This window comes from Pristiophorus japonicus, chromosome 18, assembly GCF_044704955.1.
Source record: "Pristiophorus japonicus isolate sPriJap1 chromosome 18, sPriJap1.hap1, whole genome shotgun sequence".
NCBI classification, from domain to species: domain Eukaryota; kingdom Metazoa; phylum Chordata; class Chondrichthyes; family Pristiophoridae; genus Pristiophorus; species Pristiophorus japonicus.
The window spans coordinates 79,333,451-79,357,438 of NC_091994.1; the positions used below are offsets into that span (position 1 = coordinate 79,333,451).

Genomic DNA, 23,988 nt, shown 5'->3' on the forward strand with positions numbered 1-23,988 from the left:
CTTGCTAAGTTTTCTCCGCACTTTTGCCTTCCGCCTTCCTATAAATACTGGGCCCACTCTTTTTGTAAAAGTACTAGCAGAACTCTTGTAACATTGCTTACAGTAAGTCACATGTTGTATAAAAGAAAAAAAAAACTTGCATTTATACAGCGCCTTTCACGACCTCAGGACAAATGCAAAGCACTTCACAGCCAATGAAGTACTTTTGGAGTGTAGTCATTGTTGTAATGTAGGAATCGTGGCAGCCAAATTGCGCAGATCAAGCTCCCACAAACAGCAATGTGATAATGACCAGACAATCTATTTTTTTTAATGTTGATTGAGGGATAAATATTAGCCAGGACACTGGGGATAACTCCCCTGCTCTTCTTTGAAATAGTGCCGCAGAATCTTTTACGTCTGCTTGGGAGAGCAGACAGGGCCTCAGTTTAACATCACATCCAAAAGACGGCACCCTTGACGGTGCAGCATTCCCTCAGTACTGCACTGGAGTGTCAGCCTAGATTTTTGAGCTCAATTTTCTGGCGTGTGATTTTAACCTCTAACCCTCTGACTCAACGGTGAGAGTGCTACCCACTGACACATGGTGCATTACACCATGTAACACACAATATATTATTCTGTTGCAAAGTGATTCTTATAAGGTCACAAGTTTAAGTGTTAAATAAACAGGGTCTAAGGTTATTTAACTGTTATTTTGTGAGGGAACTTTGCAAATTGGAATGCAGAGCTCCAGGTCATTCAGCTTAATGATGTGAGCAGGAATATTGGAATGTGCTTGTCAGATTTAAGCTCCAGCTCAAGATTTTAAGATTGATTTGTATCTGTAACATCAGGGGTGCAGAAATACCATGTATAATTTATTACTAGGGTATCTCATAGGAAGTTGATTGTAAGGCATAATGAAGAATGCTTGATTGTAGTGGTGTATTTTAGGTTAGAGGAATAAAGGAAATGTTGGTTAAAAATATTTTTAAAATGTAAAACAAGAGTAAATGGTGGAGAGCAATTACATAGAAATTGAAATGAACTATGGACTGGAGGGTAGCTAATGTAACACCACTTTTTAAGAAAGGAGGGAGAGAGAAAACGGGTAATTATAGACCAGTTAGCCTGACATCAGTAGTGGGGAAAATGTTGGAATCAATTATTAAAGATGAAATAGCAGCGCATTTGGAAAGCAGTGACAGGATCGGTCCAAGTCAGCATGGATTTATGAAAGGGAAATCATGCTTGACAAATCTTCTAGAATTTTTTGAGGATGTAACTGGTCGAGTCGACAAGGGAGAACCAGTGGATGTGGTGTATTTGGACTTTCAAAAGACTTTTGACAAGGTCCCACACAAGAGATTGGTGTGCAAAATTAAAGCACATGGTATTGGGGGTAATGTACTGACGTGGATAAAGAACTGATTGGCAGACAGGAAGCAGAGAGTCGGGATAAACGTGTCCTTTTCAGAATGGCTGGCAGTGACTAGTGGGGTGCCGCAGGGCTCAGTGCTGGGACCCCAGCTACTTACAATATACATTAATGATTTGGATGAAGGAATTGAGTGTAATATCTCCAAGTTTGCAGATGACACTACTCTGGGTGGCGGTGTGAGCTGTGAGGAGGATGCTAATAGGCTGCAGGGTGACTTGGACAGGTTAGGTGAGTGGGCAAACGCATGGCAGATGCAGTATAATGTGGATAAATGTAAGGTTATCCACTTTGGTGGCAAAAACACGAAGGCAGAATATTATCTGAATGGCGGCAGATTAGGAAAAGGGGAGGTGCAACGAGACCTGGATGTCATGGTGCATCAGTCATTGAAAGTTGGCATGCAGATACAGCAGGCGGTGAAGAAGACAAATGGTATGTTGGCCTTCATAGCTTTGGGATTTGAGTATAGGAGCAGGGAGGTCTTACTGCAGTTGTACAGGGCCTTAGTGAGGCCTCACCTGGAATATTGTGTTCAGTTTTGGTCTCCTAATCTGAGGAAGGATGTTCTTGCTATTGAGGGAGTGCAGCGAAGGTTCACCAGACTGATTCCCGGGATGGCAGGACTGACATATGAGGGGAGGCTGGATCGACTGGGCCTGTATTCACTGGAATTTAGAAGGATGAGAGGGGATCTCATATAAACATATAAAATTATGACGGGACTGGACAGGCTAGATGCAAGAAGAATGTTCCCGATGTTGGGGGAAGTCCAGAACCAGGGGACATAATCTAAGGATAAGGGGTAAGCCATTTAGGACTGAGATGAGGAGAAACTTCTTCACTCAGAGAGTTGTTAACCTGTGGAATTCCCTACCGCAGAGAGTACTTGATACCAGTTCATTGGATATATTCAAGGGGGAGTTAGATATGGCTCTTACGGCTAAAGGGATCAAGGGGTATGGAGAGAAAGCAGGAAAGGGATACTGAGGTGAATGATTAGCCATGATCTTATTGAATGGTGGCGCAGGCTCGAATGGCCGAATGGCCTACTCCTGCACCTATTTTCTATGTTTCTATTTGTAATTAAAAATGGCACTTCTGGACACAACTTCTACAAAACTTTACATCCCAAATTGTTATTAGTTGTACTATAAATAATAATATAAAAATAAGGACAGAATACATGCCTTAAAAATGGGGACTGAATTATGCGTGCCCAATTATCTCCCACCCTCTAACCCTGTCTCATCTGCAGACAGCCCATGTGTAAGGCCAAGGGAGATCGACTAGCATTGAGGGAACTCACACAGCCCAACGTTTCTGTACTAGAGCCACCCATAACTACACCTGCTCTCTTTCCATAGCCCTGTACCTTTCACTTTGCAAACTATAATTATTAGGAAAGACTTGAGACCAGCAAAGATTCAATAGAGATTGTTATAATTATGAAGGGTTTGACAGTGAATAGGAACTATTTCCTGTGGCTGGTGTTTCATCACTGGTATCACTGTACAAGATGAATTGTGCCTCACAATCTCTATGGCTTTACCATCCCTTCCTTAAGGAGCATCAAAACCAGCACACAGTACTCTAAACTGTGGCCTAACTCTTGCTCTGTACAAATTTATTATTACATCTGCACTCTTTTACTCTTCATAACATGAATTTACTAAAATGACAAGAAATGGTTTATTAGAAGGGTTTTGTATAATTGGAGGTTTAGGATGTACATATCATAGATTGATAGGGCAGTGAATTTTATTCTAAAGCATTGCTAAAAATAACTTGGCCGCAGTTTCTCTCTGCCACTCTCAGTTTGAGGGCTTACAGATAGCAAAACACAGTGGAGGCAGCAAAATGGAACCAGATGGCACAGAAAAAGATTACAAATGTGCAAAATTGTCAGACAGGAATAGACCAGCTGGTCCATCAAGCCTGCCCCACACCATGATAGCCGGGGCATCATGACTAGACACTTCCTAACTCCCTCCCTCCACCCAATCCCCCTCGCCCCCCCGCAGCCATGTAATCTCCTGCACCATTTTAAAGAGGAAATTTGTGCTGCCCTGATGTGTCACTGGGTGAATGCTCTGCCCAGTGTGGAACTGAGCCATACAGACGAGTGTGTTCTTGTCTTACCCGAAGGTAAGCACTGAGCCCCTCCTGGTTTCACCAGCTCCGAGTTACTGCCGATGGCTTTGCAAATCTTACACAGATTTCCAATTTCTCGGAACAGGTCAAAGCTCTCATCGTAGATGACACTGCCCTTTCAGGAGAGAAAGAGAGGGAGAGAGAGAGAGAAACAGGTGAAAAAGAAATCTGTCACATTTCAAAATTAAACTGCGTCTTACAACACCTAATAAAGCAGCTTCACATATTCTGTAAGCACCGTGGACACAGGAGAAGGATCTGCTGAAGCAATAGGAGATTTTTAATGAACTAGTTCCACTATAACTAATCAGGGATCTAGTGTTTTGTCGGCCATTTTAATGTTGCGCAATTCCAGGGCATTACAGGTGCAGCGTCGAAAATCCAGAATTTCAGAATTCAATATGTTCCGGAATTCAGACTCTGGGACGATCCGTGGCAGGGTCGTCCAGAATCCGCAAAATGTTCTGGAATCCGGACACCCTACCAAACCATTACCGCCGCCAGCCGGGCCCAGGGAAAAGTCAAAAAATGAAATCCAACTACTGTACAGTAACAAAAATTGCAATAAAAACACCAATCCTACCTGTTCCAGGCCAGGTCTTTACAGTCACTGCACCGCTGCTCCTGGGTCTGCACCAACTCTGCGCAGCACACAAGTCCCCGGCCAGAACCAACCAAGCGCCGCGTGCAAGTCCCCGGGCCAAAATCAAACTCTGCACAGCACACATGTCCCTTCGGCCAAAATCAAACTCTGCACAGCACACATGTCCCTTCGGCCAAAATCAAACTCTGCACAGCACACATGTCCCTTCGGCCAAAATCAAACTCTGCACAGCACACATGTCCCTTCGGCCAAAATCAAACTCTGCACAGCACACATGTCCCTTCGGCCAAAATCAAACTCTGCACAGCACACATGTCCCTTCGGCCAAAATCAAACTCTGCACAGCACACATGTCCCTTCGGCCAAAATCAAACTCTGCACAGCACACATGTCCCTTCGGCCAAAATCAAACTCTGCACAGCACATATGTCCCTTCGGCCAGAACCAACTCTGCAAAGCACGAAAGTCTCCGGTCAAACCCAACCAAGCTCTGCGCGCAAGTCCCCAGCCAAAATCAAACTCTGCACAGCACACAAGTCCCTTCGGCCAGAACCAACCAAGCTCCCGAGCAAGTCCCTTCGGCCAGAACCAACCAAGCTCCAGAGCAAATCCCTTCGGCCAGAACCAACCAAGCTCCGCGCGCAAGTCCCTGGCCAAAATCAAACTCTGCACAGCACACTACACTGCAGCTCCCCAAAGCAGCAAACGCACGATCGGATCGCAACGCCCCATGACCCCGAGTGGAGCTGACCCGACCTCACCCGAGTGGAGCTGACCCGACCTCACCCTTAAACATGATAGGGCTACCTCAGCTGATCACCTACATCCCATGATGAGACCACACCTGACCCACCTACATCCCATGCTGAGACCCCGCCCAACTTGACCAATCACTGTGGTGTTTTTCTCGATTTAAAGATCTGCACATGTAAAGATTGTGAATTTGTGTTATGTCATTGCAAACATGTCAAAAAGGCCAACAGATACCCCAATGGGTTCAGATAAAGGAAAGAGGAAGCATAGTTCACTTTCAATTGCCAAGAAAGTGGAGTTATTCCAGAGATTAGATAGAGGTGCTTCAGTGAGAAGATTGAGTGAGGAGTATGGAGTTGGATCCGCCACCATCTATGATATCAGAAAACAGAAAGAACAGCTCAAGAAGTTTTATGTGGAAAGTGATGTTCATAAGGAAATGAGTAAGAGAAAAAGTATGCATAAGCCGAGATGTGATGATGTGGATCGAGCAGCTGTGGAATGGTGGTGACAGAGGCGGTGAAAAGGTTCCTTTGTCTGGCCTAATGGTGGTGCAACAAGCTAAAATATTCCATGCACAACTGGGGATTGAAACTCCATGCGAGTACTCTTCTGGTTGGCTAACCAAATTTAAAAGGCGTCATGGCATCAGACAACTGAAAGTATGTGGTGAGAAAGCCTCAACAGATCATGAGGCAGCTGAAAATTATATTGATGAGTTCATCAAACTAATTGCTGATGAAAATCTTTCGCCTGAGCAAATGTACAATGCTGACGAGACAGCACTGTTTTGGCGCTACGTACCGCGAAAGACATTAGCAGCAGCAGAAGAAACACAGCCAGCAGGTATAAAAGACGTCAAAGATAGGTTGACTGTGCTTGCTGCTGCAAATGCAGCTAGGACACATAAGTATAAGCTTATGGTCATTGGGAGAAGCCAGCATCCAAGATGTTTCAAGGGTTTGAGAGTATTACCAGTGCATTATTATGCTAATAAGAAAGCATGGGTAACCAGGGTAATCTTTCTGAACTGGTTTGAGAAGCATTTTGTTCCTCAGGCGCGTGCTCATTGCATGGAAGCTGGTCTTGAGGAAAACTGCAAAATATACTTCCTGCTAGACAATTGCTCAGCACATCCCGATGCTTAACTTTTGGTAAAGGATAATGTCCATGGAATCTATTTACCTCCAAATGTTACATCACTGATACAGCCAATGGATCAAGGAATTTTGAGGTCGATATCATGTCTCTACAAAAACGAGTGTATGAGGTGCTCAGGCAGGGAATAAAAGCATTCTCAAAAGCTCTCTCTGTCAAGGACGCAGATGCATGGAACTTGGTAACTGCAGACACCTTGGTCAATGCTTGGCATAACATCCGGCCATCAACTATGTTTGCTGAAGATGATGCTGAAGATGCTCCTCAGGACTTTCAAGGCTTTTGTGTGTCCAGGAAGAAAGCAATTATTGCTCAATTTTTAGATTACGCAAGAGGGCTGACTTGTGAAGCTGCGCAGGAATTGAAAGCAAACAATGAAACAATGTCGCAGGAGTCATGGACATAGACAACGATGCTTCCACTCAGTGCATGCAGTGACAGATGAAGAAATTATGCAGAGGATTTTGCATCCAGAAGAAAAGGATGAAAGCAATGAGAATGATGTTGATGCCTGTGATCAAGTCAAAAACGTGCCCATTGACAAAGCAATCAATCTCTGTCAAGAATTAATTAACACCTTAGAGCAACGAAGCTTCATGGGCTAGACTTTCCACTATGATCGTTTGCGCGATATTTTCGGCCTTAGTCTTTTTTTTATTTTTCATGATCGCTGGAATATCGGCCATTTTTAAAACCGCTAGTTTTGCCTTTTGGGCGATAGCCTTAGTGATGTGAAATGGGCCTTAGCAATGTATTCAATTGTACAAGGCCGGTGTCCATAGCAACGGCCGTTCTGCGCATGCGCATTTTTTTTTAGCAAATAAGTTTTCCCGCAATTCGGGAGTTCAGGGGTCATCTGCGCATGCTCAGAAGAGTGAAAGAGAGGGAGAGAGAGGAGGAGAGAGAAAAACAAGCAGTCTGATACCTTTAGAGCATTCCATCTGAGTTGATCATTTTGATTGTAAAGCATTTTGAAAGATTTAGTTGTAATTTGAGTAGTGTCTCCGTTCTTCATAAATTTTAGTCTTATTAATCTTGGAGGTCTTTATATTTGTGGTACTAAAATATGTCTAGCGATACAAGTATGCAGCAGGAGGAGCTGTCAGGAAGAAGGGCGAAAGTCTTCTCCAATGAAGTGAATGAGGCCCTTGTAAATGAGGTGAAAATTAGGTGGGGACAATTAACCCAGGGTGGGCATGGGAAACCTCGCCACTGGACCTATCAAAAAATATGGGGCGATATTGCCGCTGTTGTTTCTTCAGTGGTCCACGATAGGCATTAGGTAGACCAGTGCCGCAAGAGGTAGAACAGCCTGGTTGCTTTGGCAAGAGTATTAAATTATTACATTTTAAATTGTAATGATCCACTGAATTAATCAGAATGTAAATCTGCTGGACTGTAATTAAGCTGGGTAATCTTGGGTAGCTTCCCTGCTAAGATTTAGACTGGGGTTGGAATCTGCGCCCTTTAAGTCTAATTTTGCTCAGATGCCTTACATTTAATGAACAATATTAATTATTATTATTGAAAGGAATGACTGGAAGCAGACAGACTGCAAATATTTGGCGTTTCAACCACGTTAGTTTAAAAGGAGAATTTTTGTGTGCTGTGAGTAAGTCTTTAACTTGGGCACCGTCTCCTTTTTCGTTACGTTGGTGGATGGGACACGACTGAGTACTGAGGAGTCTGGTCATCTTTACCCAGACTGTGTGAGTCTCTTCGGCTGCTGTCACTCACACAGTGACCCAGCCTGGACTGGGGGAGAGCTGCCCTGGCTCACTGCCTGCCCTGGGACACTTTGGGACATTAGCTCCGACCACACGGAGGTCTCCGAGCACAGCCCATGGACATGGTGTCCCTTCCCATTACAGTCCTGTCATTGCTGAGCTCACCAGCGGTCCTGATTCCCTCCCCTCCCCACGAGGGACCTCCATCAATTCAAATAAACCACCTACCTCCCCTCAGGCGCCGATTGGCACGGCCCGTGGATGGGGCCTTTCCTGAAGATTGTACGCGAGTTGTTTGGTGTCAAGCATTAGGTCCTAAACACGATCTTATTAAATATTTTCTATGAACGGAGTTGTTATAGCCAGGCATCCATTGTGGATACAACTATATTAGCATATAATGTTAAAGTTATGGATGAATAGAATGTGGGGTGACTAATTGTGGATTACAATATCTGTTGTGTTTCCGTAATAGTACCTAGTCAATTAGCTTATGCCATGCTCTTCTCACATTTGCAGAGAAAGATATCTAAGAATCATGCGGAGCAGCAGCTCACCAGAGGAGGGCCTGCTGAGCTGCAACCGCTCACGGACTTGGAGGGACGTGCCGCAGCACTAGTGAGCACCCACAATCTTTCTGTCACCCGTGGAGGTGCAGATCCCATTGTTGCGCCATGTGAGTAATGTGTAAAGCAGTGGTAAACCAGTGGTAATTTAGAGGCATTTTATAATATATGAATGATATAATGTTATGCATGCAGCTTCTGTACTCTCAGGTTAATCGTATGTGACGTCTCTCGTTCACACTTATTGCAGCAGTGTTGCTCCTTGTACATATGCTAGTGCAGTGCAAGCATTCTCATGTCTATCCTTCTCTTCTAATAACCTCAATTATCTTTTGCAGCTACCCAAACTCCCTCGGCGCAAACGGAGGCCCCTGCACAAACCCCTTTACTGCTGCAGGTGGTCATCACCACGGGTGAGAAACAAGAATCCGAGGAGGAGGACGATGACTAGTTTTCATCTGTGGTACCTGCGGCCACGTCATCATCAACAGATGAAGTAGTGGGGTCAAGCGGCTTGCAGCAGGCCACTCCAAGGCATCCAGTGCCCATGCTGACCCAGCGGAGGTTGAGCCAGTGATGAGCAGATGTCAATGTGGACATGGTGTCACTATCGAGGACGAGCGTCGACATAGGTTGAGAGCTCCTCCAGGCGCTTGGTGGGTTGATCGGCAATATTGCCACACTATCCACATGAATAACAGAGGGCATGGAGCAGATAGTTGTGGCAATGGGGCGAGCGACCGACTCTGTCGATGCCTTGCGGCTTGCGATAGTTTAGGAGATGGCACTGCACCCCAAGGTGCCGTACCACCAAGCACCACGACAGATGCGAGACAGGAGGAAGAACTTCCTTCTGACTTGGAAGATTTTTCTTTGGAAACGTCTTCTCCTCCAGACACTGAGGTGATTCTGCCGGCATCACCACCACCCGCCCCAGCAACAGGCCTTGAGGTGCTCTATTACAAGATGTCTTGGTTACAATACTCGGGGAGTTAGTGGGAAACCAGGGCTTACTACAAGGAGGGGGTCAAGGTTCAGGAGCGAAGCGTGGCCACAAGTGTGGGGGGTGGTGGTGGTGGTGCTGTATATTGTTTTCGTTAAAAAAAAAATTGTTGAATGTTCACTGTTGGGAATGGTGGGAGGGTGTTGTTATATTGTTGTATTACAAATGTTGTTGACTGTTGGGGGTTTTGGGGGGGAGGAGGGGTAGGGGGTGTTATATATGTATGTTCAAAAATTTTTTACATCCGTCTTTAATTATTAAACATTTTTATTGAACTTTACAATTGTTGTGAAGTGTCTTCTAATAACATAAGGTAAAACATCAAGACAATGGTTGGAAACAATGGCTATGGCCAGGCCAGGCAAGGATGAAATGTAACGCAACTGTATCTGTCACCAATGTAACTTCACGCAAAGTGTTCATTTATGAGCTGCTGACGCAAGAGTTTTTGCAGCTGCATAACTACCACGGGGCTTTTGCTGTGTTGCGGGAGGGCGGCGGGGGGGGGCGTGGTTCATCGCCAAGCTGATTGTCCTCCTCCTCCTTCCCTCTCTCGAGGTGGACCAGCTGTCCCATCTGGCAATCGTTGTCCTCTCCTGATAGCTAGGTTATGCAACAACAAGCACACCACAATGAACTCAGCGACCTGCTCAGGGTGGTATTGGAGGTTGCCTCCTGAGTGGTCCAGGCACCTGAAGCGCTGCTTAAGCACTTCAATTGTCTTTTCTACGATACTGCGTGTAGCGATATAGTTTTTGTTGTAGCGCTTCTCGGCTTCTGTCCGCGGCTTACGCAGAGGGGTCATGAGCCACTTGGCAAGGCTATATCCTTTATCCCCCAGCATCCAACCATGACCTTGTGGCTGACTCTTAAGCAAGTCAGACACGGTGCTCTCACGCAAGATGTGCACATCATGGATGCTCTCTGGAAAATTTGACAACGAGCTGCACATTCAGGAAGTGGAATCCCTTTCGGTTCCAATACACCTCTGCATCCTGTAAAGGTGCTCGCAGGGCGATGTGCATACAGTCTATATATATTCCCCTGCACCTTGGGGAAGTTTGCTATTCGCGAGAAACCCAAAGCCCTCTCAGTCTGTGCTTCCCTGGTCATAGGGAAGCTGATAAAGTCCATCCTGCGGCGTAAAGAGCTTCAGTCACCTGTCGAATGGAGCAATGTGTGGCGTGCTGAGAGATACTGCAAATGTCACCAGCTGAGACCTGAAAGGAGCCCGATGTGAAGAAGAAAAGTACCGCAGTAACCGTAACCTCAACGGGCAGTGCGGTCCTGATGGTGCTGGTAGGCTGCAGATCTCCCTTAATTAGCTGGCATACCTCCTTTCGGAAGCATAGCCTTCTAACGCACGTGTTATCGGACGTCCAGGTATGATCGTTTATCCCTGTGTGTAACGTCACCTTCTCCACAGCAGTCTGCCACCTTTGATTGGGCACATAATGCTCTTCAATATACCTTCTCCCATCTTTATTCTGCAGCATGTGATTAATGATCAATACTGGTTGAGAAATTACAGGCGCCATCACTATAAATCATTATAAATGGCCTTAATTTGTACTCAACAAATACAAATGTGATTGGATGATTGGCAAGAGTCAAAAAAGCCCTTAAAATCACTCACAAATTGATTCTCCTGACAAGCACTTGAGGCAGCCTTTTACTACAGATCCTCAGAGTTAGAAAATGGTATCCGTAGTGCCGAGTTAAGGTCAGGTGATTGCAGCTTTTCTTCAGCGTCTTTTTGGGCCAGCGATCATTTGGGCGAATTACCGAACGTAGCGCCCGGTAATAATCTGGGCCATAATTGGGCGCAAGTTTCCATTATCAATACTATTCTCAGCCTTACACGAGGATGACATCATTTTTTTAAAAAATAGGCCAGGCGATGCAGCTCATTCACGTATGCCGAAAGTTGGGCCGCGGTAAATGGGCTATAATTGGACGCTAGTTCCACTTTACAGCAAATATGGGTGATAGCCTGCATCTCAGCGCTAAATGGGTGCTAAATGGGCGATGATGTGCCAAAAGTCTAGCCCCATAAGTGAAGAGGAAATACAGGTCTATAGAATTTGGGAAAAATTAGTGAAAGAAAAGCCCAAATTATTTAAACAAACAACAATAATTAATATCTTTCAAAAGATGTCGCATCAGAAGGCCCAAGACCTACAGCGTGCAACTACACCAGCAATTTCCACATTTGATAATCCTATTGCTGGCCCATCATCAGCCCCACACATCATAGCTGAGCCCTCTACCTCAAGCACAACCTCCAGCCAATTGTAACTGCACCTGTTTATTTTTACTCTATTTACCAAATAAAATCCTTAATTTACTGTTTTATATTGCATAACTTTACTGTTTTACAAATAAAAACCTTTATTATATTTCATGCTTTAAGTACAGTACTGTACATTGCTTTTCAAATTTGAAGATGGTAGCAAAAGATAGAGGCCAGGAAGCTCACATTAAGTATGGTGAAAATAGAAGTCTCTTTTAATCCAGGGGATATTCCTATGAACTTTGCATTCGAGTACTGTACTGTACAGTCGACAGGTACAGGGGAACAGGGCATCAGACTACCATCCAAAACATACAGGTACAAAAACAAGAGAGGGAGACTTACCATGCGTTGCGAAGAAGCGAGGACTACAAGGCCTGCGAAGAGAAGAACTACAAAATGATGTTGAAAAAACGGAAATATCGGAACCTGGGCCCAGGCATTTCCGGACTTAGTATGCGCTTCTGACGTTCTGAAATCCGGAAATAACCAAACCTGGGCTCGGGCGTTTCCGGACTTCGGACATCAGAAACACGTTCGAAAGTCCGGAAAAACACAAAGTCCGGAACGGCTTCTGTCCCGAGGGTTCCGGATTTTAGCTGCTGCACCTGTACCATACTTTTTGAAAATGAATTCTCAGGATATGGGTGTCGCTGGCCCAGGCAGAATTTATTGCTCATCCCTAGTTTTCCCTTGAGAAGATAGTGGTGAACCTTCTTCTTGAATCGTTGCAGTTTGAGTGGTGAAGGTACTCTCACAGAGCTGTTAGTTCCAGGATTTTGACCCAGCAACGATGAAGGAATGGCGATATATGTCCAAGTCAGGATGATGTGTGACTTGGAGGGGAACTTGGAGGTGGTGGTATTCTCATGCGCCTGCTGCCCTTGTCCTTCCAAGTGGTAGAGGCTGTGGGTTGGGCACAACTGTACTATTCGCTTTGCTTACTGGGTGACCAAGCTCAGCCAGGTCGCTGTTGGAGGTCCAGGTGCTTGCTACAGAAGGATATGAATTGTTAGGAAATTAAAAAGGCCATGAGATACAAACAAGTCCAATCCTTGCTCATAAATAATTCTCACCTTCCCACAAGTGAAGCAGGGAAATAAATGGAGGGAGATACACCCACTGAAAAACTTTTATGCACTTCATAGTGCTACTTACTGCAGGGCAAAATCGCTCACAGGAAAGTAGTTTTATCCTTTAAAAAAAATTACCCTGCAAGGTTGTGATAGGTCAGTATTGCAGCCTTTGAAATATTTAGGAAGGGTAACTTTGTAACATATCACTGGAAATGAAAGACTTCACTGCGAGTTGAAAAAAGGTGACACAAAAGCAGTTATGTACCATATCTCCTATCACATGATTATCTTGCTTCCTTGTGCGATTCACTCCCAGAATCCCAAACACAACGAAGACCATGGCTCCCGTGTCCACGAGAGGGCGCACTGCTGGCTTTCCGCAGCCGTCGTTCATGCAGGGATTGAAGTCAAAGGTTGGAGGCTCCTCAACATTGGAGACCGAGAAAGCTAAATAAAAGTACATCATTAAACATGTGCAACTTTTTTTTAATGAGACTGAAGAATTTTTACAGGCTTTTTACTTTTTTTGTTGAAAGTGAGATTCCCTGCATTTTCCTCCTCTTCCCCTTCCTTTTCCTGTGTATCATTGTTAGGCCCTTGGGTGATGGGCCTGGCTCCAGTTTGCCAGCAATACCATTCTGAAACCAGCCACAGCAAAGTACTCTACAGCAATATTCTCCAGCCACATCTTCCACCACACCTCCGCCCACTCAACCACCATGTCCCTGTAACTTTTTCCTTGAGCACTTCACTCATTCCCATTCCTGACTGTTGTGCAGTCCCTTGCTTTAAAAACCTATTTCTTTGACTGTGTCTTTGGTTCCTCGCTCCTAATCCTCCCACATGTTTCTCGGTATCCACCTCTCCCGCTTGTAATGCACTCCAAGATGTTCCCTATGAAAATGCAAGTTGTAGCCGAGTGGGCCTGGGGTAACAGGAACCCATCCAGTTGCTCTTCACTCCTTTCAGGCAATGGCTGGCTTCTGCTTGATGCCTCCTGACTGCGGCACTGCCCAGGATCAATAGTGGTGGTTGTCGGGAGCTATGGTGGTGAGCAGTCTCCAGTCTTTCCCTGGCACGTAAGGGGTCACTACTAGTTATGCGCTTCTGGTGGGGAGTGCTGGCTGTGCATATCGGGAATCGCATGCACACCACCCTTGATTTTCTGTCCATTAAATTCAGGGACGTTTATAATCGGGGCATCACGCCTGGGATATTCTGCTGGTACACGTTTCCAGACTCCCCACCAGCAGAGTGAACTCAGGAAATTCTTACTCCTGTTTACAATTTTGAAATGATGCCCCTCCCTTTCTTTACTTCCTTCCGAAGTACCAGTTTTAAGTATTTTTGCACATTTCCCCAAATATTGTGCTTCTGGCCCCAATGTAACGCGAATATTTCACCAGCACTCTGGCAGGCTTGTGCTGAGTTAGTTGAGCCAATGTAGGTCAGTGGTTAATGAAGTTCCTGGCGTAACACAGTGAGCTTATGTCACCCCATTTGGCCCTGAAATTGATGTCACAGGGATTCCCTTGCTCGTTCTGATGGTTACAACGCTCCTAGAGTTATGGACAGCGAAAACCATTGCCGGACCAACCGCTCCCTTCACCCCCCGCCCCCCTCAAACCCCAGTTCCTGGGCCATTCTTCACGTGAGCCTAGACTGCCAGTGTTGCCAAACTATTTGATAGAGAATTCAAACAGGCTGCATTCAGACAGGCTGTGAGAATACACAGACTTCTCAGTCAGAGCTGCTACGTGAGTGGGAGCATGTTGCATTAAGTCATCAATCAACTTGACATTTTAGGACCTTTGGTAGCGAGCCAATTAAAGGTCAACAGAATATCAATTGAGCCAATAAGGTCAAAGAAGGCGCGTTCTTTTCTGTAAACTGATCAGGTATATGAACAGCCATTTGTTCTCAGTAAGACAAAGAAGCTGGCAATCAGCCAGAAGCTTGTTGCTGCTGCCAGAATAAAAGTTATGTTAAAACTACAACCGGAGTTCGCATTTCATTGAAATCCTGCCCCTCACCCAACACACACACACACATATTCTCCAGTGGACACCCTGGTAGACTTTCCCTCTCCCTATTCCAGGCCAGTTGCAGCACCCCAACAATTGCCCCTTGCTGATATCAGATAACTCAGCACAAGTCTGCAAACCTCTGGTCTCTGTGCGGTGACAAAGCACTAAACAATTAGAGGTGGTGAAAGGCTTTCTTTAAAGGCTGGCTTTAGTACTTCAAATACAGACCTTCCCTCAGGCCTTCCCTAATCCAAAGTTTCACCAGTCGCGTTGAGAAGGAATGACACTCCTTTACCTGACTGTTAACCTACCTTTCTTGTAGGGGACATAGAAAAATCCTTGATTAGGACCATTGGCTCCTGCACTAAGAATGCAGCCAGGTGGTGCTAGGCAGATACGACTGTGATAGGGAGTCCTCCGCAGCTGGGCAAAGTACAGCTTCCTAAAAGAACCAGGATTTAAACTGTGAGACGAACTTGAAATTTGGTCACACATTTTAAAGCTGGAGTTGAAATTAATGTTTTGTGCAATATGGGACATATAGACCTTCTCAAAATGGGAGGTCTCTACACACTGCAACAGACAAAAAAAAGGAGCCCTGCTCACCAATGTTCCTGTTTAGTTGCGTGGCTGTCTGAAGTTTCCGTGCAGGCCGCTTGCTGGTTTCTCAATGGAAAAACTGCGCATGCACGGAAGCTTGAATGGGCCGTGCATCCCCAAAAAATTACAGGGAACATTGCTGTTCAGCCCCTTTTTTAAAAAAATGGCATCGCTTACAAAGGTTTTCAGCTAAGACACAAGTATTATTTATCACATTATTCTCGTTTAGCGAAGAGTGACTTCTATCTTTGGCAACAGAATTGCAGACGTACTGTGTATGTTGCTAGCTGACATGGCCTCACAAGGAACTAAGGTTTCCATGGTTATGGAAATGTAATGTCCCATCTTGGAAAGCTCCAATGGCTCTGTGGCTCAATGCACTGAAAAGTGTGTAGCTGAGACACACAGATCAAGAGGCCTAGATAATTGTTCCCTTGACTTTGAATAGTTAGTCAATCTCAGCCAGCGTGTGGTGGCATGTTACGAATGGTGTCAAGAGGTGCTGAGTTGAGGAGGGTGGGGGGCGGGGGAGAACAAGCAGCCAGGATTCCTGCCTCGGATACCCAATAAACCTGTTAACAATCCGCACACAATGCCTGCCCTATCTATGGTGGGGTGGGGTGGGGGGGATGGGTGCACTTGCACTGGGGTAACACACTTTGGCCGGCCCTTGCCATCTTCTGGGGAGCTCTGTCCTCTGTCGCTTCAGGAAATCAAAGTGAATTGAGTTACAATGTGCAATGTCAGTGAGACTTTGGGATGGGCGGTTCCAGTTACACATTCCTGTGAAACCTCAGGGTGTGGTTTATCCTCCAAAGGGACCAATCATAGACAAAGGGTGGAGCATGGTGGTCATTTTTGCAGTACAAATAAGCAAATCCATATTTGTTAGGTAAGAGTATTAAGGGTTATGAAACCAAGGTGTGTGGATGGAGTTAGGATACAGATCAGCCATGAGCTAATTGAATGGCAGAACAGGCATGAGTGCTGAATGGCCTCCTCCTGTTGCTATGTTCCTCCCGTTCTCATAACATCTAGAGAAAAATAGACTTTGTGAAAAATTGTTTGAGGTAAGGAATGCCAATGCAGGCAAAATAGACGCTTTCCCACTTTTTGCACCCAGTGAGAGCATCAAGCAGAGGACTGACATGGATTAGGAATGTTTCCTCTACTTGGTCCAACAATATGCCTTAATTCAACCTCAGTCGAGCTCTTCTTACTGGTGTACCACTTCCACTTCCCACCCTACCATGCTTATGGCCTCTATGAATGAGATGGCCAGTTGACTGCTACATTGCAGTAAATTGGGGACAGAATTTATCATGCAGGTAAATAGAATTGTGGTGTAACAGGCTCAAAGTGTTTCCTGACATCACCTCTGAACTACCTAGCTCTAATTTTAATATTATTCCCCATTGTTCTGGATTCTCCCACCAGACGAAATAGTTTCTCTCTATGTATCCTATCAAATACTTTAAGAGTCGCGGGAGGGGGGGGAAAGAGAGAGTCGGGGGCGGGGGGGAAAGAGAGTCTGTGGGGGTGGGGGGGGGAAAGAGAGTCATGGAGGGGGGGGGGAAGAGAGTCGGGGGGGAAGGGGAAGAGAATCGGGGGGGGGAGGGGGAAGAGAGTCGGGGGGGAGGGAGAAGAGAGTCGGGGGGGGAGGGGAAGAGAGTCGGGGGCGAGGGGTAGAGAGTCAGGGGGGAGGGGGAAGAGAGTCAGTGGGGAGGGGGAAGAGAGTCGGGGGTGTCATGTATTCAACCAGCATTGTAATCAATGTATAATCTGACCTAAGTTTTACACTGTGAGAACAATGACCACTAGGTGGTGAACTTGTGGGAGACACTCCTAACCTGGACCTTCAGGTATAAAAGGGGAAGCTCCATCCATTTCTATCACTTGAGTGCTAAAAAATAAAGGACAGGTCACAGACTGACCTCTCAAGCATGGGCCTCGTGTGCATTTATACTGTGTAGTAAGGACGTATCAATGGCGACAAGAAACTGGGATTTAAACCCCGCGAGCATGGCCACTAGCAGAACAGACGAGAGGTACTGTGTTAAGGAATGGTTGGGACAGAGATTCAACATTGTTAAAGCAGCACACAGTTCTCCAGGCAGACAAGGGCAATCAGGCATGCCCCAACATGTAGTCGAACCCAGAGGGGGAGTTCAACAGAGACAATGGCAAGCTGAACGGCGATTCACGCCATTGTAAGGGACAATGCGGCCAGTAATGGGGCCATCAACACCTGTTAATGGCGCACTCAAGGACAGTCACAGGGGCAGTCAGGGACAATCGACTGGCAAGGGACCTTTTGTTTCCAACAATAGCTCATGCTGGAGGTGTGCAGGCACACACTCAGCCGGAGTTTGCAGAGATGAGCAAAATACCTGCAGAAATTGCAGAAATGAACGCTGGGGGAAATCGCTGGAAGTTAAAGTTCAGCGAGTTCATGTGGAGCACGTATACAGTTCATACACCAGGACACCACCGATAATGATGAAAGTGCTCCTCAATCGCATCCCATTATCAATGGAGCTAGACATGGGGGCCAGCCAGTCCCTGATGGGTATCAAACAGTTCGAAAAGTTGTGGGCGTCCAGGGCCAGGAGGCCAAAATTATCGCCGATTGACGCACAGCTACGGACATACACAAAGGAGATCATTCCGTTGCTAGGCAGCGCCACGGTAGTCATGACCCACAAAGATTCGGAGAACAGGTTGCCACTCTGGGTTGTCTTGGGGGACGGTCCCGCACTACTGGGGAGGAGTTGGCTTGCTGTCATGAACTGGAAATGGGGCGATGTCAATGCAATTTCCTCTGTGGAGCGAGTATCATACTCACAGATCCTGGGCAAATTTGACTCATTATTTCAACCCGGCATTGGCACTTTCATGGGGGCCAAGGTAGTGATTCACATAAACCCGGACACCAGGCCAGTACACCACAAGGCCAGAGCGGTGCCGTACGTGGTGCGGGAAAAGATAGAAGGCGAATTGGACTGCCTGCTGAGGGAAGGCATCATTTCGCCAGTCGAATTCAGTGACTGGGCAAGCCCGATTGTGCCAGTGCTCAAAGCAGATGGGTCGATCTGGATATGTGGTGATTACAAGGCTACCAACAATCGGGTGTCACTCCAAGACCTGTACCCGCTACCGAGAACGGAGGACCTCTTTGCGACGCTATCCGGTGGCAAACCTTTTTCAAAATTGGACCTTACCTCAGCTTACATGACCCAGGAGCTGGCGAGTGAGTCGAAGAAGCTGACCACCATCACGACACACAAGAGGTTGTTTGAGTACAACAGATGTCCGTTCGGGATTCGCTCGACCGCTGCGATATTCCAACGAAATATGGAAAGCCTCCTCAAGTCGATTCCAGGGACGATGGTTTTTCAGGACGACATCCTCATCACGGGTTACGATACTGAAGAACACCTCCACAACCTGGAGGAGGTGCTACGCAGACTGGACCGGGTTGGGCTGCGACTGCAAAAGGCGAAGTGCGTCTTCCTAGCTCCAGAGGTAAAATTCTTGGGGATGAGGGTAGCAGCAGATGGGATCAGCCCTACTGCGTCCAAGACGGAAGCGATCCAGAGAGCACCCAGACCCCGTAACACGACAGAGTTGCGTTCGTTCCTGGGGCTCCTGAACTATTTTGGTAACTTTCTTCCCAAATTGAGCACACTGCAAGGGCCGCTACATGTGCTCCTATGCAAAGGTTGCGAATGGGTCTGGGAGGACAGCCAGGAAAGGGCTTTTAATAAAGCACGCAATTTGTTATGTTCCAACAATCTGTTAACGCTATATGACCCATGTAAGAAACTTGTGTTAACGTGCGATGCGTTGTTCTATGGTGTCGGGTGTGTGTTGCAGCATGTCAATGCCAAGGGTCAGTTACAGCCGGTAAGCTTATGCCTCCAGAAGTCTGTCCCAAGCAGAAAGGGGCTACGGGTTGGTAGAAAAGGAGGCGCTCGCATGTGTATATGCGGGAAAGAAAATGCACCAGTACCTGTTTGGCAGGAAATTTGAGCTGGAGACAGATCACAAACCCCGAACGTCCCTTTTGGCTGACAACAAGGCCATAAATGCAAACGCATCAGCCCGTTAGCCACCTATGACTATACAATTCGGCACAGACCGAGCACCGAAAACTGCGCCGATGCCCTCAGCAGGCTCCCACTAGCCACCACTGAGGGGGCTACTGAGCATACTGCTGAGATGGTCATGGCTGTTGAAGCTTTCGGTAGCGAAGGCTCACCCGTGACAGCCCGTCAGATTAAAGTCTGGACAAATAAAGACCCGCTATTGTCTCTAGTCAAGAAATGTGTCCTGAATGAGGACTGGGCAGCCACGTACAGGGCATGCCCTGAGGAATTTAAACCATTTCACAGGCGCAGGGATGAACTCACGATTCAGGCCGATTGCCTACTGTGGGGAAACTGCGTAATCATGCCCCAGATGGGCAGAGAGGTGTTCATCAGAGAACTGCACAATGAGCACCCGGGTATTGTCATGATGAAGGCAATTGCCAGGTCACACGTTTGGTGGCCAGGGATAGACGCAGATCTGGAACTTTGTGTTCGCAGGTGCAACACGTGTGCCCAGCTGGGCAATGCACCCAGGGAAGCCCCCCTTAGCCCCTGGCCCGCCAAGCCTCGGTCACGCATCCATGTGGACTACGCAGATCCTTTCATGGGAAAAATATTTTTGATTGTAGTAGACACCTACTCCAAATGATCTAGTGTGACATTTTAAATTCAAGCACATCCTCTGCCACGGTAGAAAGTCAACGGGCAATGTTCGCCGCCCACAGTCTACCGGACATCTTGGCCAGCGACAATGGCCGTGTTTCACAAGCACTGAATTCCAGGACTTTATGGCAGGCAATGGAATTAACCATGTCAGAATGGCACCATTCAAGCCGGCCTCAAACGGCCAGGCAGAACGAGCAGTGCAGATAATCAAACAGGGGATGCTCAGAATCCAAGGGAGTTCCCTACAAAGCTGCTTATCACGCTTCCTGTTGGCATTCAGATCCCGACCACACTCGCTCACAGGGGTTCCACCCGCAGAGCTGCTAATGAAAAGGACGCTCAAAACCCAGTTATCCCTTATACACACCAACACCCCATCATGAAAGAAATTGTCGAGAGCAGGCGCCAGTCACAATATGATGTATTGATGTAAATGACCCTGTTTTTGAACTCAACAATGCTGCAGGGCCCAAATGGCTCGCAGGCACTGTGATTGCCAAAGAGGGAAATAGAATTCTGGTAGTTAAACTTACCAATGGACAAATCTGCTGCAAACATGTGGATCAAACAAAAAGGAGGTTCAGCAAGCCAATAGAAGAAGCAGAGGAAGAACACGATATAGAGTTCACTCCACCACAGGTGACCGAACACAGGAACCAAAGGGAGGAGAGCCCAGTCACTGTGGGCAGTCCGGATAGGCCTGAGGCACCGCAAACAGCAGACACTCAGGCCAGTGCCCAACAACCGGAGCCCCAACTCAGGCGCTCTACAAGAAAGCGTAAACCACCAGAGAGACTCAACCTGTGATCCCAATAAGACTTTGGGGGGAGTGGTGATGTCATGTATTCAACCAGCATTGTAACCCATGTATAATCTGACCTAAGTTGTGCACTGTGAGAACAATGGCCACTCGGTGATGAAGTTGTGGGAGACACTCCTAACCTGGACCTTCAGGTATAAAAGGGGAAGCTCCACCCACTTCCATCACTTGAGTGCTAAAGAATAAAGGACAGGTCACAGACTGACCTCTCAAGCATGGGCCTCGTGTACATTTATACTGTATAGTAAGGACGTATCAGGGGGGAGGGGGAAGAGAGTCGGGGGGAGGGGGAAGAGAGTCAGGGCTGGGGCCTGAGCGGGGGAAGAGAGTCGGTGGGGGAAGAGAGGAGTCTCGGGCCTCAGGTTCTGCTTCTCGGCACCACATGGAGGGAATGATTCGGAGCGGGGATGGGGAGGAGGCGTGGAGCTTGACGGGGGGCGGGGAGCTTGAGAGATGCAGCATGCGGGGAAGGGGCTTGACAGACACATGTCTGTCAAAAAAAGTGCAGTACAAATAATTACACTGAACAAATATCCATCAATCTCGGTTTTGAAATTTTCAGTTGACCCATGTACAACAGCTTTCTGAAGGAGAATGCCAGATTTCCACTACCCTTTGTGTGAAGAACTGTTTCCTGACATCACCTCTGAACGATCTAGCTCTAATTTTAATGTTATTCCCCATTATTCTGGACTCCCCCCACCAGAGTAAATAGTTTCTCTCTATGTACCCTATCAAATACTTTAATCACCTTAAACAGCTGAATTCGATCTTCTCTTAGGAACATAGGAACCGGAATAGACATTCAGGCATTTGAGCTTGTTCCGCCATTCAATTAGATCATGGCTTATCTGTATCTTAACTCTATTTACCTGCCTTGTTTCTGTAACCTTAATGCTCGTGTGGAACCAAGGCAGGTAAATGGAGCTACGATACAGATCTTAATCTTCTATATTCGAGGGAATACACGGGGAGGTAAAAGAGGCTTTTGTCCAAACTGGTAACTTACTGAGTGTGACGTTGCTCTGTGGCTGATGCATAGAAATGGAAATCAAACTTCCAGCCTTTCCTAGCATTGCAGGATAATGCTGTGATCATCCACTTCCTTGGACATTTAGGACTCGGCAATCCAACAGTGGACGAGCACACAGTCAGCTTCTTGGTAAAGTTACCATAGGGCACTGTGTAAACCTTGGAAGCAGAAAGAGAGATCAAAAGTTAATAATACAATCAAAACTTGCACTTATATAGGGCCTCTAATGTAGGGAAAATGCCTCAAGGTGCTTCACGGAGGAGAGTAATCAGACAAAAATGGTCGCTGAGCTAAGGAAGGAGATATTAAGATGGGGTGTCCAAAAGCTTGATCAAAGATGTGGATTTTAAGGAAAGTCTTAAAGAAGAGGGAGGTCGAGAGGCAGAGGGGGTTAGCGACACAATTCCAGAGTGTAGGGCCTATTTGCTCCTGAGAAATGGGAGGGGACTAGGAGCACCAAAATTCAGCAACATTTCTATGTTCCCTCCTGAAGGCGCTGACTTATGCTGGGTCATTCCTCCATAGTTGCTGGCCCTCCTCAGGAAACCGCACAAGTGACCATTTGTGACAGTGAAGGCTGGATTTTCGGCTTTTAACATTTAGGGGCGTTAATGGTGCTGTGGCAGTCCTGATACCACCTGGATAAAGTTTGCGCCTCAGTCAGCAAAATTGGACAGCTGGGCCCAGAGTGTGGGGCAGAGCACAAAGGGTGGTGATGCACACGTCTCTTAGGGCGCTAGGTCGGCTTTGCATATGAAAATCCCGAGCTAAACAGCTGGCCTCGGAGCGCTGGGAGAGGGGTCTGGGGAGAAAAAAAAACCCAGAAAAAAACCCATCCAAAACATTCCCAAAATATACCTCATGCCACTACTTCATAAATCGGCAAAAAAAAATAAAAAAACAATCACACTTACCTGAGGTGGACATTACTTACCTCACTGCAGCCGGTATAGGTCGGACCACCTGCTTTCACAGGCGGTCCCAGCAGGGCGCTCAACACAGCGCTACAGGTCGGGCGGGAGGCAAAAATCGATCCGGTGTCGCAACCAGGGGCATTGCACACCGGCTTGCCTCTTTCGGGTGGTAATGATCCGCGCCCCCTCAAAACCGTCTGGAAGCTGGCTGCCCACCCAGAAGAGCTCATCGTCACCATTGCTCCTTCAGGGTGAAAACAGGCGGACAGTAGCGGAAAATCCAGCCCTGGGTGTTGGCCAGCTATTTTACCTGGGATAAGAACATAAGAAATTGGACCAGGAGTCGGCCACCTGGCCTCTCGAACGTGCTCCGCCATGGCTGATCTAATCATGGACTCAGCTCCACTTCCCTGCCCGGTCTCCATAACCCTTTATTCCCTTATTGCTCAAAACCCGTATATTTCCGCCTGAAATATATTCAGTGACCCAGCCTCCACAACTCTCTGGGGCAGAAAATTCCATAGATTTACAACCCTCAGAGAAGAAATTCCTCCTCATCTCAGTTTTAAATGGGCAGCTCTTTATTCTGAGACTAAGTCCATTAGTTTTAGTTTCCCCTATGAGTGGAAATATCCTCTCTGCATCCACCTTGTCGAGCCCCCTCATTATCTTATATGTTTTGTTAAGATCACCTCTCATTCTTCCGAACTCCAATGAGTATAGACCCAACCTACTCAACCTATCTTCATGTCAACCCCCTCATCTCTGGAATCAACCTAGTGAACCTTCTCTGAACAGCCTCCCATGCAAGTATATCATCCCTTAAATACGGAGACCAAAACTGCACACAGTACTCTAGGTGTGGCCTCATTGGTTATGATCATTGATATCTACCTGATGTCTACATCTATGCATTGTCCAGTTGAAGTCACGTGATTGAACTGGAGGATTGGGAACCGAGGCACATGGACACCGAGGCCAATTGTAGCCCTCTCCACTGTGAGATCAGCGGACCGTATAGACTGGAGATTGAACCTGGGACCGACATTGCTCAATAGGCAGTGTACCTACCAGCTGAGCCAT

General features: G+C 46.7%; 1 protein-coding gene across 1 annotated transcript in view; it reads right to left on the minus strand.

Annotated features, from left to right (window-relative positions):
• disp3 (dispatched RND transporter family member 3) overlaps positions 1 to 23,988 on the minus strand; it is a 333,206-nt gene that overhangs the window by 53,778 nt on the left and 255,440 nt on the right. The window contains exons 17-21 of the mRNA XM_070860919.1: positions 21,968 to 22,149; positions 15,089 to 15,223; positions 13,907 to 13,919; positions 13,020 to 13,175; positions 3,563 to 3,689 (exon numbers count right to left, since the gene is read on the minus strand). Coding sequence (XP_070717020.1) covers positions 3,563 to 3,689; positions 13,020 to 13,175; positions 13,907 to 13,919; positions 15,089 to 15,223; positions 21,968 to 22,149 — 613 coding nt within the window. The remainder of the gene's footprint in view (positions 1 to 3,562; positions 3,690 to 13,019; positions 13,176 to 13,906; positions 13,920 to 15,088; positions 15,224 to 21,967; positions 22,150 to 23,988) is intronic.